The 20531-nt window shown below is 38.9% G+C and overlaps 1 protein-coding gene across 4 annotated transcripts in view; it reads right to left on the reverse strand.

Moving 5' to 3' along the window:
- ASCC1 (activating signal cointegrator 1 complex subunit 1) overlaps nt 1-20531 on the reverse strand; it is an 88129-nt gene that overhangs the window by 29190 nt on the left and 38408 nt on the right. For all 4 annotated transcript variants that reach the window (XM_042457461.1, XM_042457458.1, XM_042457462.1 and 1 more), the window contains 3 exons: nt 20301-20420; nt 15024-15148; nt 13645-13721 (listed from right to left, as the gene is read on the reverse strand). In XM_042457461.1, coding sequence (XP_042313395.1) covers nt 13645-13721; nt 15024-15148; nt 20301-20420 — 322 coding nt within the window. The remainder of the gene's footprint in view (nt 1-13644; nt 13722-15023; nt 15149-20300; nt 20421-20531) is intronic.

Here is a 20531-nt window from a genome sequence, read left to right on the forward strand (position 1 = left end):
AAAGTAAAAAAAACAAACCTGAACAAATCTTGCCAAAAAAATCCCCGTCATAGTTTCACCCTAGAGTTGCTTTAAGTAGGAAATTACCTGAAAGCACACAACAACAACAACAGATGGGGCTTTGCTTGTTATTAAGCTTGGGAAGTAGGTGCGTGGAATGCAAGGTGAAATTTATGCCTCTTCTTGTAATTCTAAGGATATGTAAAATGCTCACAGAATGCAGGACTAATAAGTAGCTTATGGTAAGCCTAATGAAATGCTGATGGAAACTACTATAATAGCTATGCTTATGTTCTTTACTGTTGTGATGCTGCAATGTATTATATAATATAGATACATTTATTATCATACACTCATACAGTATTCCTATAAACAATATTTCAGAAATGGCCTTGTTTGCCGGGTCATATCTGTGAAATGCTTACAGAATTACAAGCGCTGTGTAAATATTAAGAATAATGAGATAACACATGTCTACCCTTATCCTTGAACCCCACCCATTCCAAAGCGACAGGCATATTTTGCTTATCCTTCATGCTAATTTCTATTGGTCAAACTACATCCTCTAGTCTACATCTGAAGTGGCACAGTATCAACAACTGGGGGGAAAAACATTAATCTCTCAATTATACCTTCTTTATCCTCCAACAGATATGCTTCCCTGAACTTTAGAACAGAAGAAAAGCTAGCTGAGTCACCTTAAAACATTTTAAAATGAAACATCTGGCCCCTGCAGAGAAGACTTTCTTCCCATGCTCATCTGTGATCCCAGAACTCACATTCAAAGTCTGTTATTTTAGACTAGAATTTCAAAGATGTTTCTTAGCAGATTTCATTCCTGAACCAAAGGACTTCGAATCTCCTTGACCTAGATTTTTCGTGAGCTACAAATGATTTATCTATTTGGAATTATTTTATGTAAAGCTTAATGACAATTGGTTTTATTCCAGAAATCGAATGGCTAAAGCAAAGTGCTGACTATAGCAAAGACGAAGCAATTGTTCATTTCTGAGTCGCCTTGTATAAAAAAAGCCCCTACATCTGGATAGAATAGTTAAAAAGGAAGACAAGCATCTATGATTTGAACCTCATTTATCCAGGTCTCCTGATTACATCAGTTCAAAAGCTACAATCCCAAATAGATTAGCTCTCTGGGAGATCCACTGCAGTTGATGATCCCTTCACAGAAAGTTTCAATTGGTTTTAATAAGACTTAAGCATGTTAACTCTCTCCAGATTGTATCCACTGGATTATGGTTGTGGTGTGTTAAATGCCATCAAGTTGGCTTTAACTTATGGTGACCCTATGAATAAGAGCTCTGCAAGATACCCTTTTATTAACAGTCCAGCACATGTCCTGCAAACTTAATACTGAGGACTGCTTGATTACAGTAAGTAAATTCACCTGTAACATAGCCCTTCTCTTTTCCTGCTGCCTTTTGCTTTACTAGGCATCATTGTCTTTTCATTTCTAACAAATGAAAAATGACAGGGCATTTAAGCCTTTCCAATTATATGTAATCTCTAAATGTGAAGCCAAACATAAATACATGGTCATTTCTTTATGAGAAAGAGACTCATTTGCATTATAAAAAAGAGACAGTGTTGCCAACTCTGGTGATGAAGAACTTGTTTGTGATATAATTTTACTAATTTCTGCAAATACCAAATTCCAGAAATGAAGTACTCATGGCCATGGTCACCACATAAGGTGGTAAGACACCAATTCACCCCACTGTTACCAAGGCAGCATCCACACTGCAGAAATATTCCAGGTTGACACCACTTTAATTGCCATAGCTCAATACTAAAAAAAAATCCTATGAATTGTAGTTTGTTGAGGCACCAGAGCTCTGTGACAGAGAAGGCTAAATGTTTCACAAAACTACAGTTCCCAAATTCCATAGCATTGAGCTATGGCAATTAGAGTGGTTATTTCTGCAGTGCAAAGGCAGCCCAACAATACTCATTTGAGCCTTTAGCAAATATTTTCAATTTCATAGGGTTAAATGCCAACAATTTATTCATTTTATACAGAGCTCTTTGATATCTGAAAACAAAAATTTAATTGGTACTCTTAACCACAATTTTCTCCAATCAAAATCAGGGATGGTTCTAGCCAAATCCTTTTCCCAGATTAATTTTTATCCTAGAATATTTGGAAAAATAATTTAAATTAGGTATATAGAGAGAGGGGGGGTGGGGGGGAAGGGAGAGACTAGAGGCTATGCCTGTAACTTCAGTTTCATTTAGTAGTATGAACTGCTCAAATGACAGTATTTGCCACCTTGTCTGTTTTTTTAACAGAAAAAATTCTGACAAAGAGGTAAAATGGTTTATTTGCAAAATTTGGAACCAAGGGTGCATCTACATTGTAGAAATAATGACGTTTGACACCACTTTAAGTGCTGTAGCTCCATTATATGGAATCCTGTGACTTGTTGTTTTACAAGGTCTTTTTAGCTTTCTCGGCCAAATAGTGCTGGTGCCTCATAAAACTACAAATCCCAGGATTCTGTGAAAATGGGCCATGGCAGTTAAAATGGTGTCAAGCTGCATTATTTCTGCAGTGCAAATGCACTCCGAGAGGAAGTATGCTCCCCTAATTGTTCTGGCAACTGATTACCAGTTTTTAGAAGAGACATGTTAAACAAGCCTTGAGTTTGCATAACCCTGTTTCTAAAACTTAAATTATTTCCATTTATCCAAGTTAACAAATAAAGGATGCCATAGAAACAGTATCAAGAGTGGTGGAGTAGGAATTTTTTCCTCTGGTTTCTCCAGATTATATGAACATTTTTTTAAAGAAAAGGTTGGGAATGTTTTCTATTAGCTTCTTGGAAATCTGGGAGAAAATATGCTATTTGCAAGATGTGGGGTTTTATTTTCTTTATGCAAAAAATTAATAAACAGGTTTTGCCAGATTTTGAACACTGAATCTACTGGAAGCACCTGAAATAGGTATATAGACTCTGAAAGGACTGACATTTGTGTTATTGCTATGCAGCCTAGTCTAGCCAAGCTAGTTTCAAAGATTATCAAGTACTGTATTATTATTATTTTTGTTTTAACATTTTAAAATGAGGGGATCAATAACAGGATATATATAATGGGATCAATTTCTTGATAATGGGTGATAATATCACTCTTAAAAAAATTATGTAGTCTAAAGAGTCTAGAATGCTGATTAACAATTGTAAATTATCTTTATCATTTTTAGAAAAATTAAGACCTAATATTTCTAATTTAAAAAAAATAACTAACAGTCCTGAAGCACCACAAAATCCTTTGAAAACATTAAGAACTCTAGGAATTTTAACCTCTGGATTTATGACTGAGATGGCAACATATTCTGCAAATAAATTAAGCAGACAATGATTATCATTAATTCTAACCCCATGCATTTCTGGATCATATGTAACCAGTGGTTCCATAAAAATGAAAAGAGAGAGGACAGATGAGGCAACCTTGTCTGATTCCCTGATGATGCCAACAGGATCAAAATGCATCTCATTTGTTCTGATGATAGCTTTACGATGTGTATGTAATGTTTTCAAAGTTAACAAAAAGGTATTACCAAATTCCATTAATTCACAGTTTAAACAAATATTTTCATTTTGCCACAACGAAGGCTTTAATAGGACTGAAAGATGCCATAGCCAGTTTGAGATTTTAATGATTACCATGGTTACTATAACATTTAATAACATGTAGACTAGATCAGAGATTTGCCCAGACTTGACAATATATTTAACAACACCGTACTGATCTTTATAAATATAAGAGTCTGCAATAGCATTCAACCTATTAGCTAAAATACAAGTGTAAAGGTTTGCATCCTGGTTCAATAAGGTCATGGGTCAATAAGAACCCAGCTCCTCTAAGTCTTGACCAAATTTAGGCAATAAAATGATTCTTGCTAGTTTCCAAAAATCTAGGATAGGATTACCAGTAAGGATTGAATTAAAGAAAGATAACAAAAGAGGGGACAATAAACCTTCAAATGATTTATTATATTGGGGTGTTTTAACATCTATGCTGAGGCACCTTCAGCAGGACCAGCTCAGGATTACATGGCTTCCCTGGCAACCATGGGCCTGTCTAGTTAATATCTGGCCCTACACATAACAGGCCATACTCTTGATCTGGTTTTTGCTGGTCAGAATTATGGTGATGTGGAAGTATGGGGGTTTGAAATAACTTCATTGCCATGGAAAGATCACTATCTGATAGGTTTTAGATTTGCTGTGGCTCTGCAGAAGCTAAAAAAAGAAAAAGAGTTGGATGGGGGCATGAGTCCCTATTGGTCCCCCTTGTCTTTGAGATGTATTTGATACAATATGCCATGAGTCATCTGGCTGATATGGGAGGCATTGCTTTGCAGTGGTTCTGGTCTTTCTTGGCTGAACATTCCCAGAGGGTGGTGTGAGGGGACTGCTGTTCAGCCTATGGGCCATTAGTCTGTGGAGTTCCACAAGGGTCCATACTGTCCTTTGTTCTTTTCAACATTTACATGAAGCCACTGGGAGAGGTCATCTGGAGTTTTGGGATTGGGTGTCATCAATATGCTGATGGTACCTAACTCTATCTTTCATTTACAACTGATGCAAAGGAAGCTGTGGTAGTACTGAATTGTTGTCTGGATGTAGTAAAGGACTGGATGTGGGTGATCAGACTGGGGCTTAATCCAGTCAAGATAGCAGTGCTACTGGCAGCAGGAAAACCAACCTGAGATTGGGACCACAGTCTATTCTGGATGGGGTTGCTCTCCCTCTGAAAAATCAAGTTTGTAGCTTTTGGGTGCTCTTGGATTCAGCACTGCTGCTGGAAAGCTAGCTTGCTATGGTGGCCAGAACACCTTTGCTCAGCTTCAGCTAGTGCCCCAGCTGCACATTTTTTTGGGGAAGGCAGATCTGTTTCATGCCTTAGTTAGATTATCCTTGATTAGATTACTGTAATGTGCTCTACATCAAGCTGCCCTTGAAAAATGTTTGGAAGCTGCAACTAGTGCAAAATTAGCAGACTGGTATCAGATGTGCATTTAAGAGACCATATAAGTTGGGTCTTTCAGGAACTACACTGACTTCCAATTTGTTTCCAAGCTCAATTCATGGTGCTAGCATTGACCTACAAAGCCCTAAATGACTTGGGAGCAAGATATCAAAAAGACTTCCTCCTCCCATATCAGCCTTCCAGAAATTTGAGATCTTCAGAGAGGGCTCTGTTGTGCAACAGGGCTTTCTCTGTAGCAGTGCCTTGACTCCCTTACCCAATAAAGTTATGCTGGTCCTATCTCTTTTAAGCTTTAAGTGGACAGCCAAAACAGTGCTGTCCTGCATTGCATTCAATGTTTGAAACTGCTGTTTTAACTGTTTCAAAATCTGATTCTAGGATTGTTTTTAGACTATTTTTAGTTGTTTTCAAAGAATATTTTAATATGTTTTTAAAATGTTTTTATTATTATTTAATATAATTATTATTATCATTATTTAAAATGCTTTGTATTATTTTAATTGGTTTTTATTTATTCATTGCCTCAGGAGACCTTGTATACTGTAAAGTAACACAGAAATACTTTGAATAAATAAATAATAAAATAAACCATTAAACCCATCCAACTCTGGTGATTTATTTGACTTAGTTTTCTTAATGGCCTGCTGTAACTCACTTGGTTTATCAATTTATTAAATTCATCTTTATGTTTTTGAGATAATTTAGGAAATTTAGCTCTTGTTAGAATTTGATTAATTGATAATTTATCTGGAATTAGATAAATAGATTTAAAGAATTGTTTCAACATATCATTAATTTCATCAGTACAATAAGTTATTCGGCTGTTTTAATTGATATACAGTCCTTCCTTCATTCTTGGGGTTTGGGAACTTGTGCATGAGGGACGAAAAGGGGGAAATAATGGGGTGCGTGGCCGAGGCACGTGCTCCCACAGCCACACTCCTATATTTAAACCAATGGGGCTTGAATGTAGGTGAAACTCCATTTTCGTGAGGAGGCTCGGAATGGATCGCCAGTGAAAAAGGAGTGGGCGACTGTATTGTGTTCCCCCCCCCCAATATATTTACAAATAATTTAGAATTCTTGTTTCTAAACTGTAAATAGAACTTTTGATTAACAAACTATATAGTACAGCATCCCTTCGGACTCGCAGCTTTGGGATTCATGGATTCGATTATTTGCGAGTCCCTAGCTGTGTGTGCATGCACTCCTCCCTCTCTCTCCCTCCCAGGCTTTTCCCCTGTGAGTGCCAGGAGGGTGCGCACACTCCCTGAAACTTTGGGACTGAAGGAGGATGCGGCCAAAGTGTCCTCCTTACTTCCGTCCCAACGTTAGAGAGAGGTCCCCCAACCTCTCTCAAGCCTTGGAACTGAAGGAAGAAGCAGCTAGCACATGCTCCGATGCCCTTACAGTGCTTCCAACAGTCTTGCTAGAGCTGTTTGAGGCTTTGGAGGGAAAATGCGCACACGCAAAAATAATTTGTGAATTATTCATATTCGAGAGGTTCCTTCACCCCAACCCCCATGAATCTGGAGGGAAGACTGTATATGAAAATTTATAAATATTGGGAGCTTTAAGCTCTGCTCTTTTACATGAATGTTTTTGCCATACAGTAGAATACTCAGATGATTTGTGTCTGGACCCTATAGTTTTTATTTCAGAGAAGAGCTATATTAAACCAGACCTTTCCCTTAATGCCAACAATCATTTTATGCATTCATCCCTAACCACAAGTTTTAATGTATCTCATACTGTATGAATACTAATATCAGGACTTAAATTTGCAGTTAAAAATTCTTAGATTAATGAGTGATTTTAATTTTAGAAATGTGTTCTGTAAAAGGAAATTGGGTAAAGTCCATGAAAATGATTTGGCATACTTATTCTCTAGTTACAAATGCAGTCCAGTTGGCGAATGATCAGAAGCTGATTCCTATCTGGGCATCTAGGACTTTATTTAAAATCAGTATGTAATCTTATGTCTGTGAGAGAAGTAGGAATAGTCCCATTCAGTAATGTGCATCCAATGCTTTAATTCAGCCTACATTACATTTCTTAATGTAACGCATTAAGTGTACCTCCTGAAAGTCTGTTAGTACAGTGGACCCTTGTTATAAGCTGGGGTTTGGTTCCAAGATCTCCCGTGTATAACAAAATCTGTGTATGCTCAAATCCCATTACATATAATGACATAGCAAAATGGTGTCCCTTATAAAAAATGGAAAATCAAGGTAAATTTATACTTTTTTGGAACATTTTCAAACCGTGTATGCTTAAATCCGTGTATAAGAAGGGCTGACTGTAGCTAAAGAATATTCCAAAGACTGGTGTCAGATGCAATGTTAGAGCAGTATATTGAGCCAAGTGTGACCATAATACCATTTTCTATTTGACCCTCTGCCAAAGTGCCAGTGAGATGACAAAGCCTTTTCTCATATTTCTATAAGTACCCTCATCCAGCCTTCTTAGAACCTTGAACTATATATAATTACCCAGACTGTAACAATCTGGCTGTGTCCCTCTTGTGGTGAGTATCTTGAAACATACATATATCTGGGGCATCGCCCTTTATGATTTTTTGAATCCTGCCCCTTTTGACTGGATTGCCTAGACTCTAGAGACCTAGACTGTTAATAAGCAAGGTAATTTTCAGAATAGGCACTGCAATGCAGTTAAAAATGCTGCTTTAATTAGTGGAGTGAGAACAAGTAAACCATCTCCAATAAACTTCAATTTTCAAATAATTCAAACAACAAGAAATGTAAATAAAATCGGTTAATACAAAAAACAAGCCCCATTCTAACACTGGAGAGGAGCTCCTAGCGAGAACTCCTAAGCCTTCACCTGAATGGGGGAAGGATGCCTTGAAGCAAACTGCAGAGGCTTAATGCAACTGGTGTAGTAGTTTGAGTACTGGACTACAACTCTGGAGATCAAGATTCAAATCCATGCTCAACCATGGCAAACCACTGGGTGACCTTGAAGAAGTGACACTCACTCAGTCTCAGAGGCAGGCAAAGGCAAACCCCATCTGAACAAATCTTGCTAAAAAAAACAACAACCCTGTGATAGTATTGCCTTAGGGTCACCATAAATTGGAATAACACAGCAACTATCTCTAGTAACACTGGAGTATCATGTACATTATTGTACAGGCTTAAGAACCTGGCAACTTTAAAGTGATTGAGATTGGACACTGCCAGGTTTGTAGATCAGACACGATTCTTCACTGTATTATTCTTCTGGCAAGTCAGTTGATGAGGCAAGGTGGGTTTTAATGAGGCAGACACAGGCTTCAGTAGGGTTTATTTAAAGCAGTATGTTTACCTTAATACTGAACAATTAACTATGACTGATAGGAGATTCCTTTTTCTCTCAAAATATTTGTGTAGTTTTGGAAAGCTTTACATTTTTGAAGAGTGATAGGATTAATATCCTGAAAGAAGGTCACAGAATGATGCACAGGTGCAGGATAACCCATCTGTTTGAGTCAAAGAGACCACAAAGAAGAACTTTTGTTCTTCATAGAAGCCAAGATGGCATCTCATGTGCATTCCTTAGCAAACTTAACAGTAACAACTCATGGGCTGCTGCCCTCCCTTTGGTCTGAATGGATAAGTCCTGAAGGCAGCCATGATATCTGATTTAGTGAGTGGTGTATCTGGAAGTATAGCTAGCGGTAAGTCTAGCACTACATCACACAAATCTGCCCTTGCAAAGTCTTCCCTTAGTCCTTTAATATAAAGATTAGATTTTAAATTTTTTTATCTTTGCTTTCAAGTTGTTTAACTCTGCCCTGAAAATCTATTGTGAACTCTGCTATATAGTTACTAGGGAGATTTGATGAAGAACTCTGAGCTCTATTGCTTGATCTGCTATTTCAGCAATATCAGCTATCTTGGTAGCAGTTTTCATCAAGTTTCACCTTCATTGGATTAATATTGTTACTGAGCTTCTGTTGCAGTTGCTTAATTTGCAATGTGAGTTCGCAGAGAAGGTCAGAATCTTTATTGAAGGATCTTGTCTGTGTTTCACTTTCCATAGTGAAACACAATCACCACACTGTGGCCTCTTTTTTGGGACTGTGGTTTTGCTCCAAAATAAGCACTAAGGGAAGTTTCTCTATGCACCAATTGATACTGGCTCATGGGGGACTGGGTGTTACAAATAGAAGATTCACCTGCACTATTAAAAGACTATGGGCCGGTACAGATGGCCCTAAACGGACGGCTTGACACTACCCTTTGAGCACTGGATCAGGGCTGCAGCAACCATAAACCATGGCCCTGATCTGTTTTTTTTTTTAAGCCCAAAAAGGAGCAGCAAAATGCAGCTCCTTTTTGGGGTAGGAAAAAGCCACCTGTTCTTTGCTCCTGTGGCATGCGGTGTCTGAACGCCGCACCACCAGAGAACCACAATGCTGCCCGTGTCTGGTCAGGTGCAGGGCATGAAATTGGTTTGGGGGCAGCATCAGGGTGTGTGTCATCTAAACACCATGCCCCCACACTGCCCACAAGCCAGCGCTTATTGCCGGTCTGTATTGCCCCATGTTATTAGCCCAGTGTTTGGATACTTGGAGATTACGCACCAACCAGTCATCCTTCCAATCACCATCAAGCAACTTCTACTGTCCAGCTTTCACAACCAGCCATAGAAATCAGAAATATAATGACATGGATGATCCTGACTTACAGTATTCAATTATATATATTTATACTTAAGGATCTTATCAGATTCCTTTATATCTGCCTTTCCACATCCTAGACTTCCTGATTTCCTGACTTACAGTCTTCATTTTGCTTAATGACTGGGCCAAGGTAGTATCAAGATTGTATCCACCTGGTTCAATATAATTACAGTGGGCCCTTAGTATGTACAGGGGTTTGATTCCAGAACTCCCCGTGGACACAAAAAACTGTGGATGCTCAAGTAAGTATTTAACTTTTAAAATTACCTGGACAACAAGGTCTGGACACAAGGAAGGCGTTCTCCTGCAGTGTTTCCTACCTTTCCATCCCTAAGGTTCTGCCAGAATTTAAACCCTGTCCTGATTCTGTTTACTACCTTCTCAACCTTCCCAATAGATTGCCTCTGCCAGATTTTAAACCTGCGGAGTAGCAGAAGGAGTGGGACAAGGAAGTATATTGGCAGGAAAGGGGTTTAAATTCTGTCAGAGGCTTCCTTGTGTGAAGGTGGAAAACAAAATGAAGGAGGAGTGTAAATTGTGGCAGGTGATTCCTTATGGGAAAGTGGGAAATGGAGTGAGGCAGAGGTTTGAATTTTGACAGTGGCTTTGTGATGATGGAAAAGAGAGACAGGAAGAGGTTTAAATTTTGACTATGGTTTTGTAATGACATTGACTTCCATGGGGGAGGGAGGCATTGGCTTGCCGAGGTCTTGGTGCAGCAGCCTCCACTATTGCCCTGGGACCACTTCTCAGCCTGGCTGTCGTAGGTTAAAAAAAGTTTTTTTTCATTTGAATCCATGGTTGCTCAAATCCACAAATTTCAAAATCATGGATTGGGGGGGGGGCTGTATTACCTAATTTACATTAAAATTCTCATTTGCAAGTTTGCTCTATGTCTAAACAACATACCAAACACAAACTTCTGAGCTCCTCTTTTGTTTATCATTTGTACAAAGTGGGACAAGGCAGGGAAAAAAACTGTAAAGGGAAAAGATGTGGAGAAAGGATAGCTTTCTATTGTGTAGATGATGACAGTGTTACAGTTTGAACTACAACTCCCAGAATTCCCTGGTGGGGAAGATCACTTTGAGTTCTGCAAAGATAAACCCTGTCTCACTATTCTTCAGCATTTCAGAAGAATCAGATAAATGGGATAAACTGGTAGATTCTAGATGCCATATATATACATACATACATACATGCACACATATACGCATAAACACATGCAGGTTGCCATGAATGTATTCACTTAGAAAGTCCCAAATTAGGTTTCTGCGCAAATGTAACACACATGGGTGTGGTGCACAGAGACCACAAAGAACAATTATAGAATATTGGGTATAGTTCTGTTCACTGTACCTCTGCTCACTGTACCTTCTGCAAAATATAGCATTTAAAAAGTTTTTAAAAAGAGCAACCCTTCAAAATGATCAAGAAGCTGGTGCAATCTCCGTATAAGGAAAGGTTACTAATGTTTCTGTTTTTTAGCTTAGAAAAAAGCAAGTACAGTAATGGGAACATGATAGATATGTATCAAATTATGCATGGTGTGGAGAAAGAGAAAGGAGAGAATCCCTCTCACTCTCTCTTATAATATGAGGATCTGGGATCATCAGAGAACACTGAGTAATCACACTATAGAATTTTTGTCTACAAAGTATACTGATTGCATTAATGTGGACAGATATAAAAGAGACTTCTGCAAATTTATGAAGCATGATTATCACACAGGGTAGTAGTCATGATGACTCTATGCTTCCTGAAATATAAGAGACAATGGTCCAAATTACACTGCAGAAATAATCCAGTCTGAGACCACTTTAACTGCCTTGGCTCAGTGCTAGGGAAATTTGGGAACTATAGTTTTGTGAGACATTTAGCCTTCTCTGACAGAGAGCTCTGGGGCCACAACAAACTACAGTTCCCAGAATTTTCTAGCATTGCACCAGGGCAGTTAAAGTGGTCTCAGACTGGATTATTTCTGCAGTGTGTTTTGGACCAATGTGTCTTTCAATACTAGTTGCTGAGGAACATGGGCAGGAAATTGCTTTGACACTTGTACTACCTACAGAATTCTGACCAACCACTGTAACAGCAGAACCAGGACTAGCAGGGCTGTTCTTAACTTCCTATGAGTCACTGAACCCTTCAAGTCCCGACCCTTGCTTTCTCAAGCACAGATGAGCCTATGGAATGGAGACTCATCTGCTCCTAATGGCTGGCTTCTTCATTATTTTCCCTCCAGATCTCAGCTTTACCAGATGGACTAGTGCAAAAGTTCTTTTGTTCTCATTTCATCTCTATCAATACTGGTATGGCTAAAAGGAGAATGAAGATGTTGCTCTGCATCTTTCCAGGTGCCTGTCCCACAGAGAACTTACACTGCACAGTGCATCTTTTGGAACTTTCTAGAATTTGAATATAGGTATTTTGGTGGTAGCTCTTCCCACCCTCTGTGCATGTGACCAACATGCTTTCCACCTAAACCTGAAGATTATGATAGTAGTAAGCTTTACTATATCAGGATCTACAGTCATGGTACCAACAAGACTTTCTGTAGGGATGGTAACTTGAATGATGTGTGGACAGACTATAAGACCAGACTATATGACCTCAATAAACCTTGATGGGCATCAAGAAGAGACCTCAACTTAACTCAAGGCATTCAACCAAAGCAACAATTCTGGCATGTCTGAGGGGTGAATGCCTGGCGATGTATGTAAGCCCCTAGATTGTACCCTTCCCCTAGACGCAACAGGCACTCTGAGTGGCTGTCCTTCAAAGCAATTTTACCCCCACAAGACATACACTTCTTGAAGGAGCTGGTAGAGGGGTACATGTGGCTGGCCAACTGACCAACACAAAAATGTAACACTGAGGTAAGTTCAAGTCCCATTGCTGAAAATCAAGCTGAAATGACTAAGCCAAAATGCAAGTAAATAAGAGGAAGGAATTGAAAATTCTGTATCCAAAACCAAGAAGTCAATAGGAAAGAAGCTCAGAGAAGAGTTGTTATCAATGCTGCCACTGTGGCAGATGAAAAGGAACTGAAGATTTAGATGGGAAGTTATATGCATGGAGGATGGGAGGTGCTACCACCAAAATGCCTATGTTCAAGCTCTAGAAGGTTCTGAAATTTGCATTGCACAGGTGCAGGCAACTCATTTGTGTGAGTCACAGAGACCAAGAGATTCCTGCAATTATTTATACTTTTCTCAGAAAACTAGGAACAAAGACTAGAATCCTACTGGCAGTCCCGACTAAAGCAGGCTCACTAAATCACTTGTTATATGGTGAACCAACATCTATGTAAAACCCACTGATTCAGTGGGTCTGCTGTAGCTACTCTAGTCTAGTCTAGCAGGAACTACCAACAGGATGTCCCTGTCCCCAGAAGCTCTACCCCCCCAGGACCCCCACCTCCCTGCACTATGTGACACCCCGGGGAGGGATGCCACTGCATTTATATATTCAAAATTTCAAACCATTTAAGTACTGTAAAGGCTAAAAGTCTGGACCTAACCAAGTGGTTTAGCCTTTCTTCTTCTCTTGACTTCCTTTTCTATTTCCTTCTGCTGTGAGAACAAAAAGGCTATGTTTTGCTGAGTCCCCAGATAGATGGAAGCTCAGCTTCTAGCCCTGCTCCTTCACTGGTACTATTTGTTCATCTGCTCCCAGCATTTCCCATATGAGCACATGAATGCCATGTAGAAAATTATAAGTAAGGCCTACAATAACATTCATTTACTTTTGTGGACAAGGCAACATTAGATATTACAAAAATAGTTCAGTTTGAAATAATTTATTTTTAATATGCACAATAGTTTTCCCTATCTAGATATCATACACCATATAGAGGAAGAAGTTCAACTTTACCATTTATTTTTAACTTGGCTGAATAGTAACCCAGTATAAGATAAAATGGCCTGTTATTTCATACTGACCTTTAATATCTTTCGACCATCAAATGACTCCCTTTCCTTGAAAGCTTTGCCTGCAGTTCTGTTATTTTGTTCTTCAGCTGCAAACCAAAGAAATGAGATCATAGTTCATGTTTTATCCCACTAATTTTTCAATGTATTTTTTGCACAGGGAATGCAACTGTGCATACACTTTTTATGCAAGAAAAAAAAGCCCAGCAAATTATTTTCAAAAATACATCGTCAAAAGTCTTAGAGTCATCAATATTGTTTCAAGGGCTGACAGCTCAATGTAATAGAATCATCCAGGGGAAACCAGAGTCTAATATTCAGTTTTCTTCCAAAGCAAAGTTCAGCAGTAAAGGATTCTCTCATCTCTTATTACCAAGTACAGCACCAAATACTTGATCAGTCTGCAGAGTACCATTTTAAAATCACTGAGAAAAATCAAATATCCCAAAAATGCAAACCCCAAAGTATATTTTATCTCTTAATCTGGGACAAAACCAAATAAGGGTCATATATGGAACCACCTCCAGGCAGGATAGTAAAAAATACTGTGGGCTAATAATTATTGTGATTTTATTTGCAAGCCTGTCTTAAGATACACTTTAACAGTGCATTCCTGTATGTTTCTTCAAGGAAGGAAGCCTCACGGGGTTCAATGGGACTTAATCCCAGTTAAATAACACAAAATGTGTGCAAGACTGCAGTAGGAGCCCAGCAGTTGAGATTGTAAATAATCCCAATCCAGGTCTTGATTTTCTGATCACATTGCCCTATTAACTGCCCTTTCTTTCAATGACCAAGATCAAAGACAAAAACTTCATATAAATAAATGACTGGTCAAACTCAGCATGGCAGTTCTAATGTCCTTAAAATCTAAAATGTACAAGGTGATTTCAGTAAATGTTTGTATACAGCATTTTGCTCTAAGTGGTGTTCTGGAATTAGTGTAAGATATTTTTAGAGCTTAGCCAAAAATAAGTGATTTGGTTGCTATTCTATATACTGATTTAGTCATTCTCATTACAATCCCCATTGCTCTCTCCAAATCCAAGCTGCAGCCTAATAATATAGAGTGCATTTTTGCACAACGTTAAGGCAAGAAATAAAGATTTTAAAGTAAGAAATAACAGTCACGTTTGGCAAGTATTACAACATCCCTCACACTAAAGAGGAACAAAAAGAGACAAAGAAGGAAAGGCACATAAAGGGTGTGCTGAATGTTTCAGCCAAAGTGTTCCTCCCAGTTTCCATTTCAGATGCCATGAACCCATTATCTTTCACTTAGAGGTCACAAAACAATAATAAATGAGCAACAGCAAACCCAAGGATCATATAGCAATTGCAGGGATCAAAGCAACTGCTATATTTTCTCAGAGACCTTAACAAATGCTCACCACTAGGATCTTTTCGAAAGACGGTATTCATGACAGTAGCATGGAGTTTCACCCTATCCCACTCTTTCATCATCAGCCCAGAGGTCACAAACCGGTCCATCAATCTATCTGCTATTAGCTGGAGTCTAAGGAAAGGGAAAACAAGTAAGGAAAAAGCCAATTATGACTCTTTTTTCTAGTTTATGTGTTCATGTGATATAAATGTCCACAATCCCAAAAAAGAACATGAAAACTAAGTACTGTAAAATGTTTCTGTCCAAGATGCTGCATTTCATTCTTGACATTTCTTCAAGGTGGTAAGTTATCAGTGGTGAAACTTGGAAGGAATGGTTGATAAGGAGTGTGGGGCAGAGGTTTCAGTCACTCTGCTTACACACAAGCTTGGATAGGGGTAGCTGTGTTAGCCATTTAACAAACAAACAAAAATCCATCAGTGATACCTTTATTGGCCAACCGAAATGCACAATATACTTGTTGCAAGCTTTTGAAGCTCCATGGGCTTCTTCATCAGGCAAGAATATTACACACTAAACAGGAGGGGGAGAAACAATGGAGATGTTAGTCAGATGCCTGCATATTTTTTCAGTCCTTAGTAAAGATGGTATGCGGGGGAGGATATCTTTTGCAGGCAGGCTCCTTCTCCTCCTCCTGGCCATGAGGTAATAGGGAGATTTTCAAAGTCCAGGAAATTTAAAGTCCAATATGAGGTCACTATCTATGTCTTTTCTCACCACCATTTCAGTTCTTTCTTGATATAATGGTTCTCCACTGAAGAAATGGAATGAACAAACACGACTGAAAAGAAGCAAAGCGGCACAAAGCCTACCCTTCAACTCTCCTTTTCTCTGTGGACAACATTTCTATTCAACCAGTCCAGCAAGCCCGCAGTCTTGGTTTTATCTTTGATTCTTCTCTGTCGTGTATCCCTCAGATCCAGACCACAGCCAAGGCTTGTAGATTCTTTTTGTACAATACTGCCAAAATCCGACCATATCTCTCCGCCTCTACTGCCAAGATCCTGGTCCATGCCCTAGTGATCTCACGACTTGATTACTGTAACGTCCTCCTGGCTGGGCTTCCTCTTTCTCACCTCTGTCCTTTAATCTCTGTTCAGCGTTCAGCTGCACGCATGATCACTTCCACCCAACGCTCTGACCACATCGCTCCTGTGTTGGCATCCCTTCACTGGCTCCCCCTTCCTTTCTGCATTCAGTATAAGCTCCTGCTGTCGACGTTTAAAGCCCTCCATGGACTGGCCCCTCCTTACTTATCAGACCTTCTTTCTCCTCACCTTCCCACCAGGGCCCTCCGTTCTGGTAGTCAAGGTCTGCTGTCTCAGCCCAGGATTTCCTCTGCCCCATCCTGGATTTGCCCCTTTTCACTTGCTGCCCCTCACTCCTGGAACCATCTTCCCCCACAAGCAAGAGCCATCACTTCTTTAACCAGCTTCAAAACGGAGTTGAAAACCATCCTGTTCAGAGAAGCCTTCCCAGGCATTGCATAATTGTCGCTTACTATTTGATGTTCTTTTGGTGCCTGTTTATCAAACCATTTCCTGTATTGCTATGTACTGTATATGTATTGTCCTACTTGAGAGTATGTATTTTCCCTGGAAGAAGATTAACCATCCATTATGAAGCCAAGCCCTCCCTCCAGTCCATCTGCTTTGGTCCAGGCCTCGGAGGTTGAGAGGAACTGCTGGATCTCTTACCCTTTCCCTCCACCACTCCCTTCTCCTTCTGTGTCATGTCTTTTTAGATTGTAAGCCCGAGGGCAGGGAACCGTCTAACTAAAAAGATTGTATGTACAGCGCTGTGTAAATTTACAGCGCTTCATAAATAAAGGTTAATAATAATAATAATAATAACAACACTTCCAACTTTGAGTATCTGCTCATAAACGGGCAACTGACCAAACTGGAAAGAACTGTACAGAGTTGAAGTGAACTTTTAGCTGTCTCAGCCAAGAATAAGCCATCAATCATTATGAACTATAAATAGTTATTTACCCCAGAATTTAGTCCATGGAGAATATTAACTTGTTCAGTCCATGAGCTGCCACCAATGTATTTTCTCACTTATAAAGAGGCTCTAGAAAATATATAGGTTTTGCATCTTATAAAGGCATCAGTATGTTATTACAGTTGGTATATTATTAAGTTAGGGTTTGTGAAGTATATGGAAAGTATATGGAACTTCATACTGCTGGAGTGTATGAGTAATTTCCCTCTCTCCACAAAACCATAGATTGTGGTGAGCCAAATGAGTTCTGATTGTAAGCAAAAGAGGCCTACTAGGGAATGAATGCATTTGCAAAGCCCCACAGCTCTTCCATATTGTTTCTCCTTCAAAGTATGAAGCAAAGCCCATAGCACCATGAACAAAGAACACTCCATTAAACCCAACATTCTTCCCATTAAGATGAGAGATAATCGTGCACATGTGTTATCTTAAGCAGTCTTTTCACTAACCCTATTAAAAACATAATTTGCTGGACAGTTCACTCCTTCTAGCTATAATGGCTTTTGGATTTTTGCTCAGAGGTGAAACAATAAGGTCTTTGACCTCTACCTCTAGTCACCATTTGCCTGACACTCCCTGATGAGCTACTGTATATACTCATCTATAAGTCGAGAAATTTATGGCCAAAAATTGACCCCAAAATCCCAGGTTGACTTATTTATGGGTCAATATGGTAATGTGATAGCAGCTCTTTCAGATTTCCCCATGCAGTCAGCACAGCAGTTTATTTCTCTCTTGCGCCAAGCAGAAGGAGACCTGGGTGAACAAATGAACAAACAGAGTTCCTATTCCACCCACTGTCCGGAGAGTGAAGGATGAAATGAAAGCTGAAACGCTAAAGCAAAAAGCCTCAGAGTCTCTCTTGCTGCATGCACATATAAACACACTGAAGGAGCCTCCAAGTTTTACTCTTGAACTGTTCATGGGTCATGGCAAAATCCATAATTTTGGCCCCAAAACTGCTCTCGACTTATACACGAGGTCAACTTATAGTCGAGTGTATACAGTAACTCTATAGCCTGCTGGTTTGGAGCTGCCTCTTTGAGACATTTATTGGCCAATTTCTAGTCTTGCTGAGTGAATCTTATGTTTCTTTTCTCTTCCCCCACCATTTGCTTTCTGGTGATACGTGAGTGGTTTTTAAAATTAGTGATGAAAAATGAAAGCAAGTACATTATGGATGATATTAAAACAAATTAACAAAAATACTTCAAGTCAAAATGCTACTTTATTATGTTGTAAAATTAATCAAAGATATGAGATAAATTAAAATGAATTATAAGAGTCTGCTATACAGAAACCACCAGAGCATAACCTTATCTTTCAGTCTTTCCCTTCTCCCAGCTTAAATCAAAACCAGAAATGATCTCCAACGTCACCAAGGCAATAAAGGGAAATTGGACACTTCTGCTTTACAGAGTCAGCAATTTAATAGCAAACAAAAATCATGAAGGACATCTGCCTCTCATCATTGCCATGTATTGGATGGATTAGTTAGAAAGAAGTCTTGTTTAAAGATAGGGTAGAAGGAGAGGGTGCTATTCTTTTATAATGAGTCATATTAGTTACTGCCATGGTTTCAGATATGTACATTAGCACAGGCAAAGCTGTCCTGAGGCAACAGACAAGATGACACCCCCTCCTTATCTACATACATACAGAATGAATCATAGAATCATAGAATCATAGAGTTGGAAGAGACCACTAGGGCCATCCAGTCCAACCCCCTGCCATGAAATAGTAGTTTAATTCTGTTTCAACAGACATAATGGGACAGTGTACTTCACTACACCTGAGTTAGGAAACTAGTTTAACAGGACCAAAAAATTTCATAGCATATATAGCTTTGTCCCAGAAGAAAAGAACAGCCTGGATTTATGATACAGCCAGGAGGCTGCAATTTTGTCCTTCAAATTCTGCTGCCTAAAGCAGTTACCTCACTGCATAATGACAGAGCTAACTCTGATCCCTCAATGGAATCTGCTCTGTGTGTGGGTTGTATGCGTTCAAGTAGTTTCTAACTTATGGTGACCCTAAGGTGAACCTATCATAGGTTTTCTTGGCAAGATTTATTCAGAGGAGGTTTGGAATTGCCTTCCTATGAAGCTGGAAGCATGTGACTTACCCAAGGTCACCCAGTGGGGTTTCATGGTTACGTGGGAACTGAACCCTGATCTCCAGAGCTGTAGTCCAACACTCAAACCACTATGCTGAACCTGCTATGTCTAAATTCTTAGATCCTTATCTTTCTTATCAAATAAAGTACTGTATGTAGATTCTGGTAGTACAGAATGTAGTTAATGCTTAGTGTATGAGACCTAAATCAACGAAAACTTGCTTTTTCAAAATATAGCATGGAAGACTGCATGGCCTTCAATGCTTGAAATACAGTTTTTAAACTGTATTTTAGAGCTTTTTTAAAAAATAGAGAAGATTTTAATGTGCTTTTAAAATGTTTTCATCTTTATATTGTTTTAATTGCCACCGTCCCTTATGGACTGGGAGGCAATATAGATAAATTTTAAATAAAATAAATACATAAACAAAAATCTTCAACAATTACATTAGTCTGTAGCAGTAATCACTGCACACATGTTCCTTGATGGTCTTGAGCCTAACAAATCTGAAGAATACTTTGAAATGATTCATTGAAATGGCATTAACTGTTTGCTCTTAGGCTCCTTCCAAGAAACAAAGAGAAAATAAAGCAATAAAATGAAGTTAAAACATTCAGTGTACATTTGCAACTAAAGAAATAGTCTGTCTATGCTTAAATTTTGGTTTCATGAGGAATACAACTGCAAAGTAAATGAACTTCCATACAGACATTAAGCTGGCAAAGGAAATAGCATTACAGAATTGGGGTGACTGTGTACATTGAGCAGTCAGTTGTAAAGACAGAAGATCCCCCCCCCCAAACAGCCTTGAAAGCAGTTTTTGAGAGTAGAAATAATTTATGGTTTTTAGAAGCACTACCATTAAGTAAGAGGTGCACAAATAGATACTCTCTAATAACGTCTGTCCGTAATACCACTCATTATCATCCCAAGGGCAAACTCATTATAGCTGTCCCTCCACTTACCGAGAAACAGAAATGTTTTATCTTCAGGATGGCTAGTGGTATGTTCTTAGCTAGAAACAATAAAATTCAGGTTGAGAAGCTTTTTGAGAATCATTGCATTGCTTTTGCTAATTCTGATATGCTTTGAAAGATTTGTAGAATGAAAATGAATACAGAAAACAAAGGGAAACTTACTTATTAGATCCATCCTTCATGTAGACTTTTGCATAGAGAACATCGATCATAGCTGGATCATCATTCATGTACTCTATACCTGCTACTTCTATAGTTAGTGGTTTGCCTCCAGTAATTGTGCTTTATAAAGGGGGGAAAAACAAACTCTGTTCATATTCAGCATACATGACAACAGCATATTTCACTATTTCAGCTGCACTAGACTGGGTAACATCACAAACGTACTGTTGT

The sequence above is a fragment of the Sceloporus undulatus genome, chromosome 3, assembly GCF_019175285.1.
Source record: "Sceloporus undulatus isolate JIND9_A2432 ecotype Alabama chromosome 3, SceUnd_v1.1, whole genome shotgun sequence".
NCBI classification, from domain to species: domain Eukaryota; kingdom Metazoa; phylum Chordata; class Lepidosauria; order Squamata; family Phrynosomatidae; genus Sceloporus; species Sceloporus undulatus.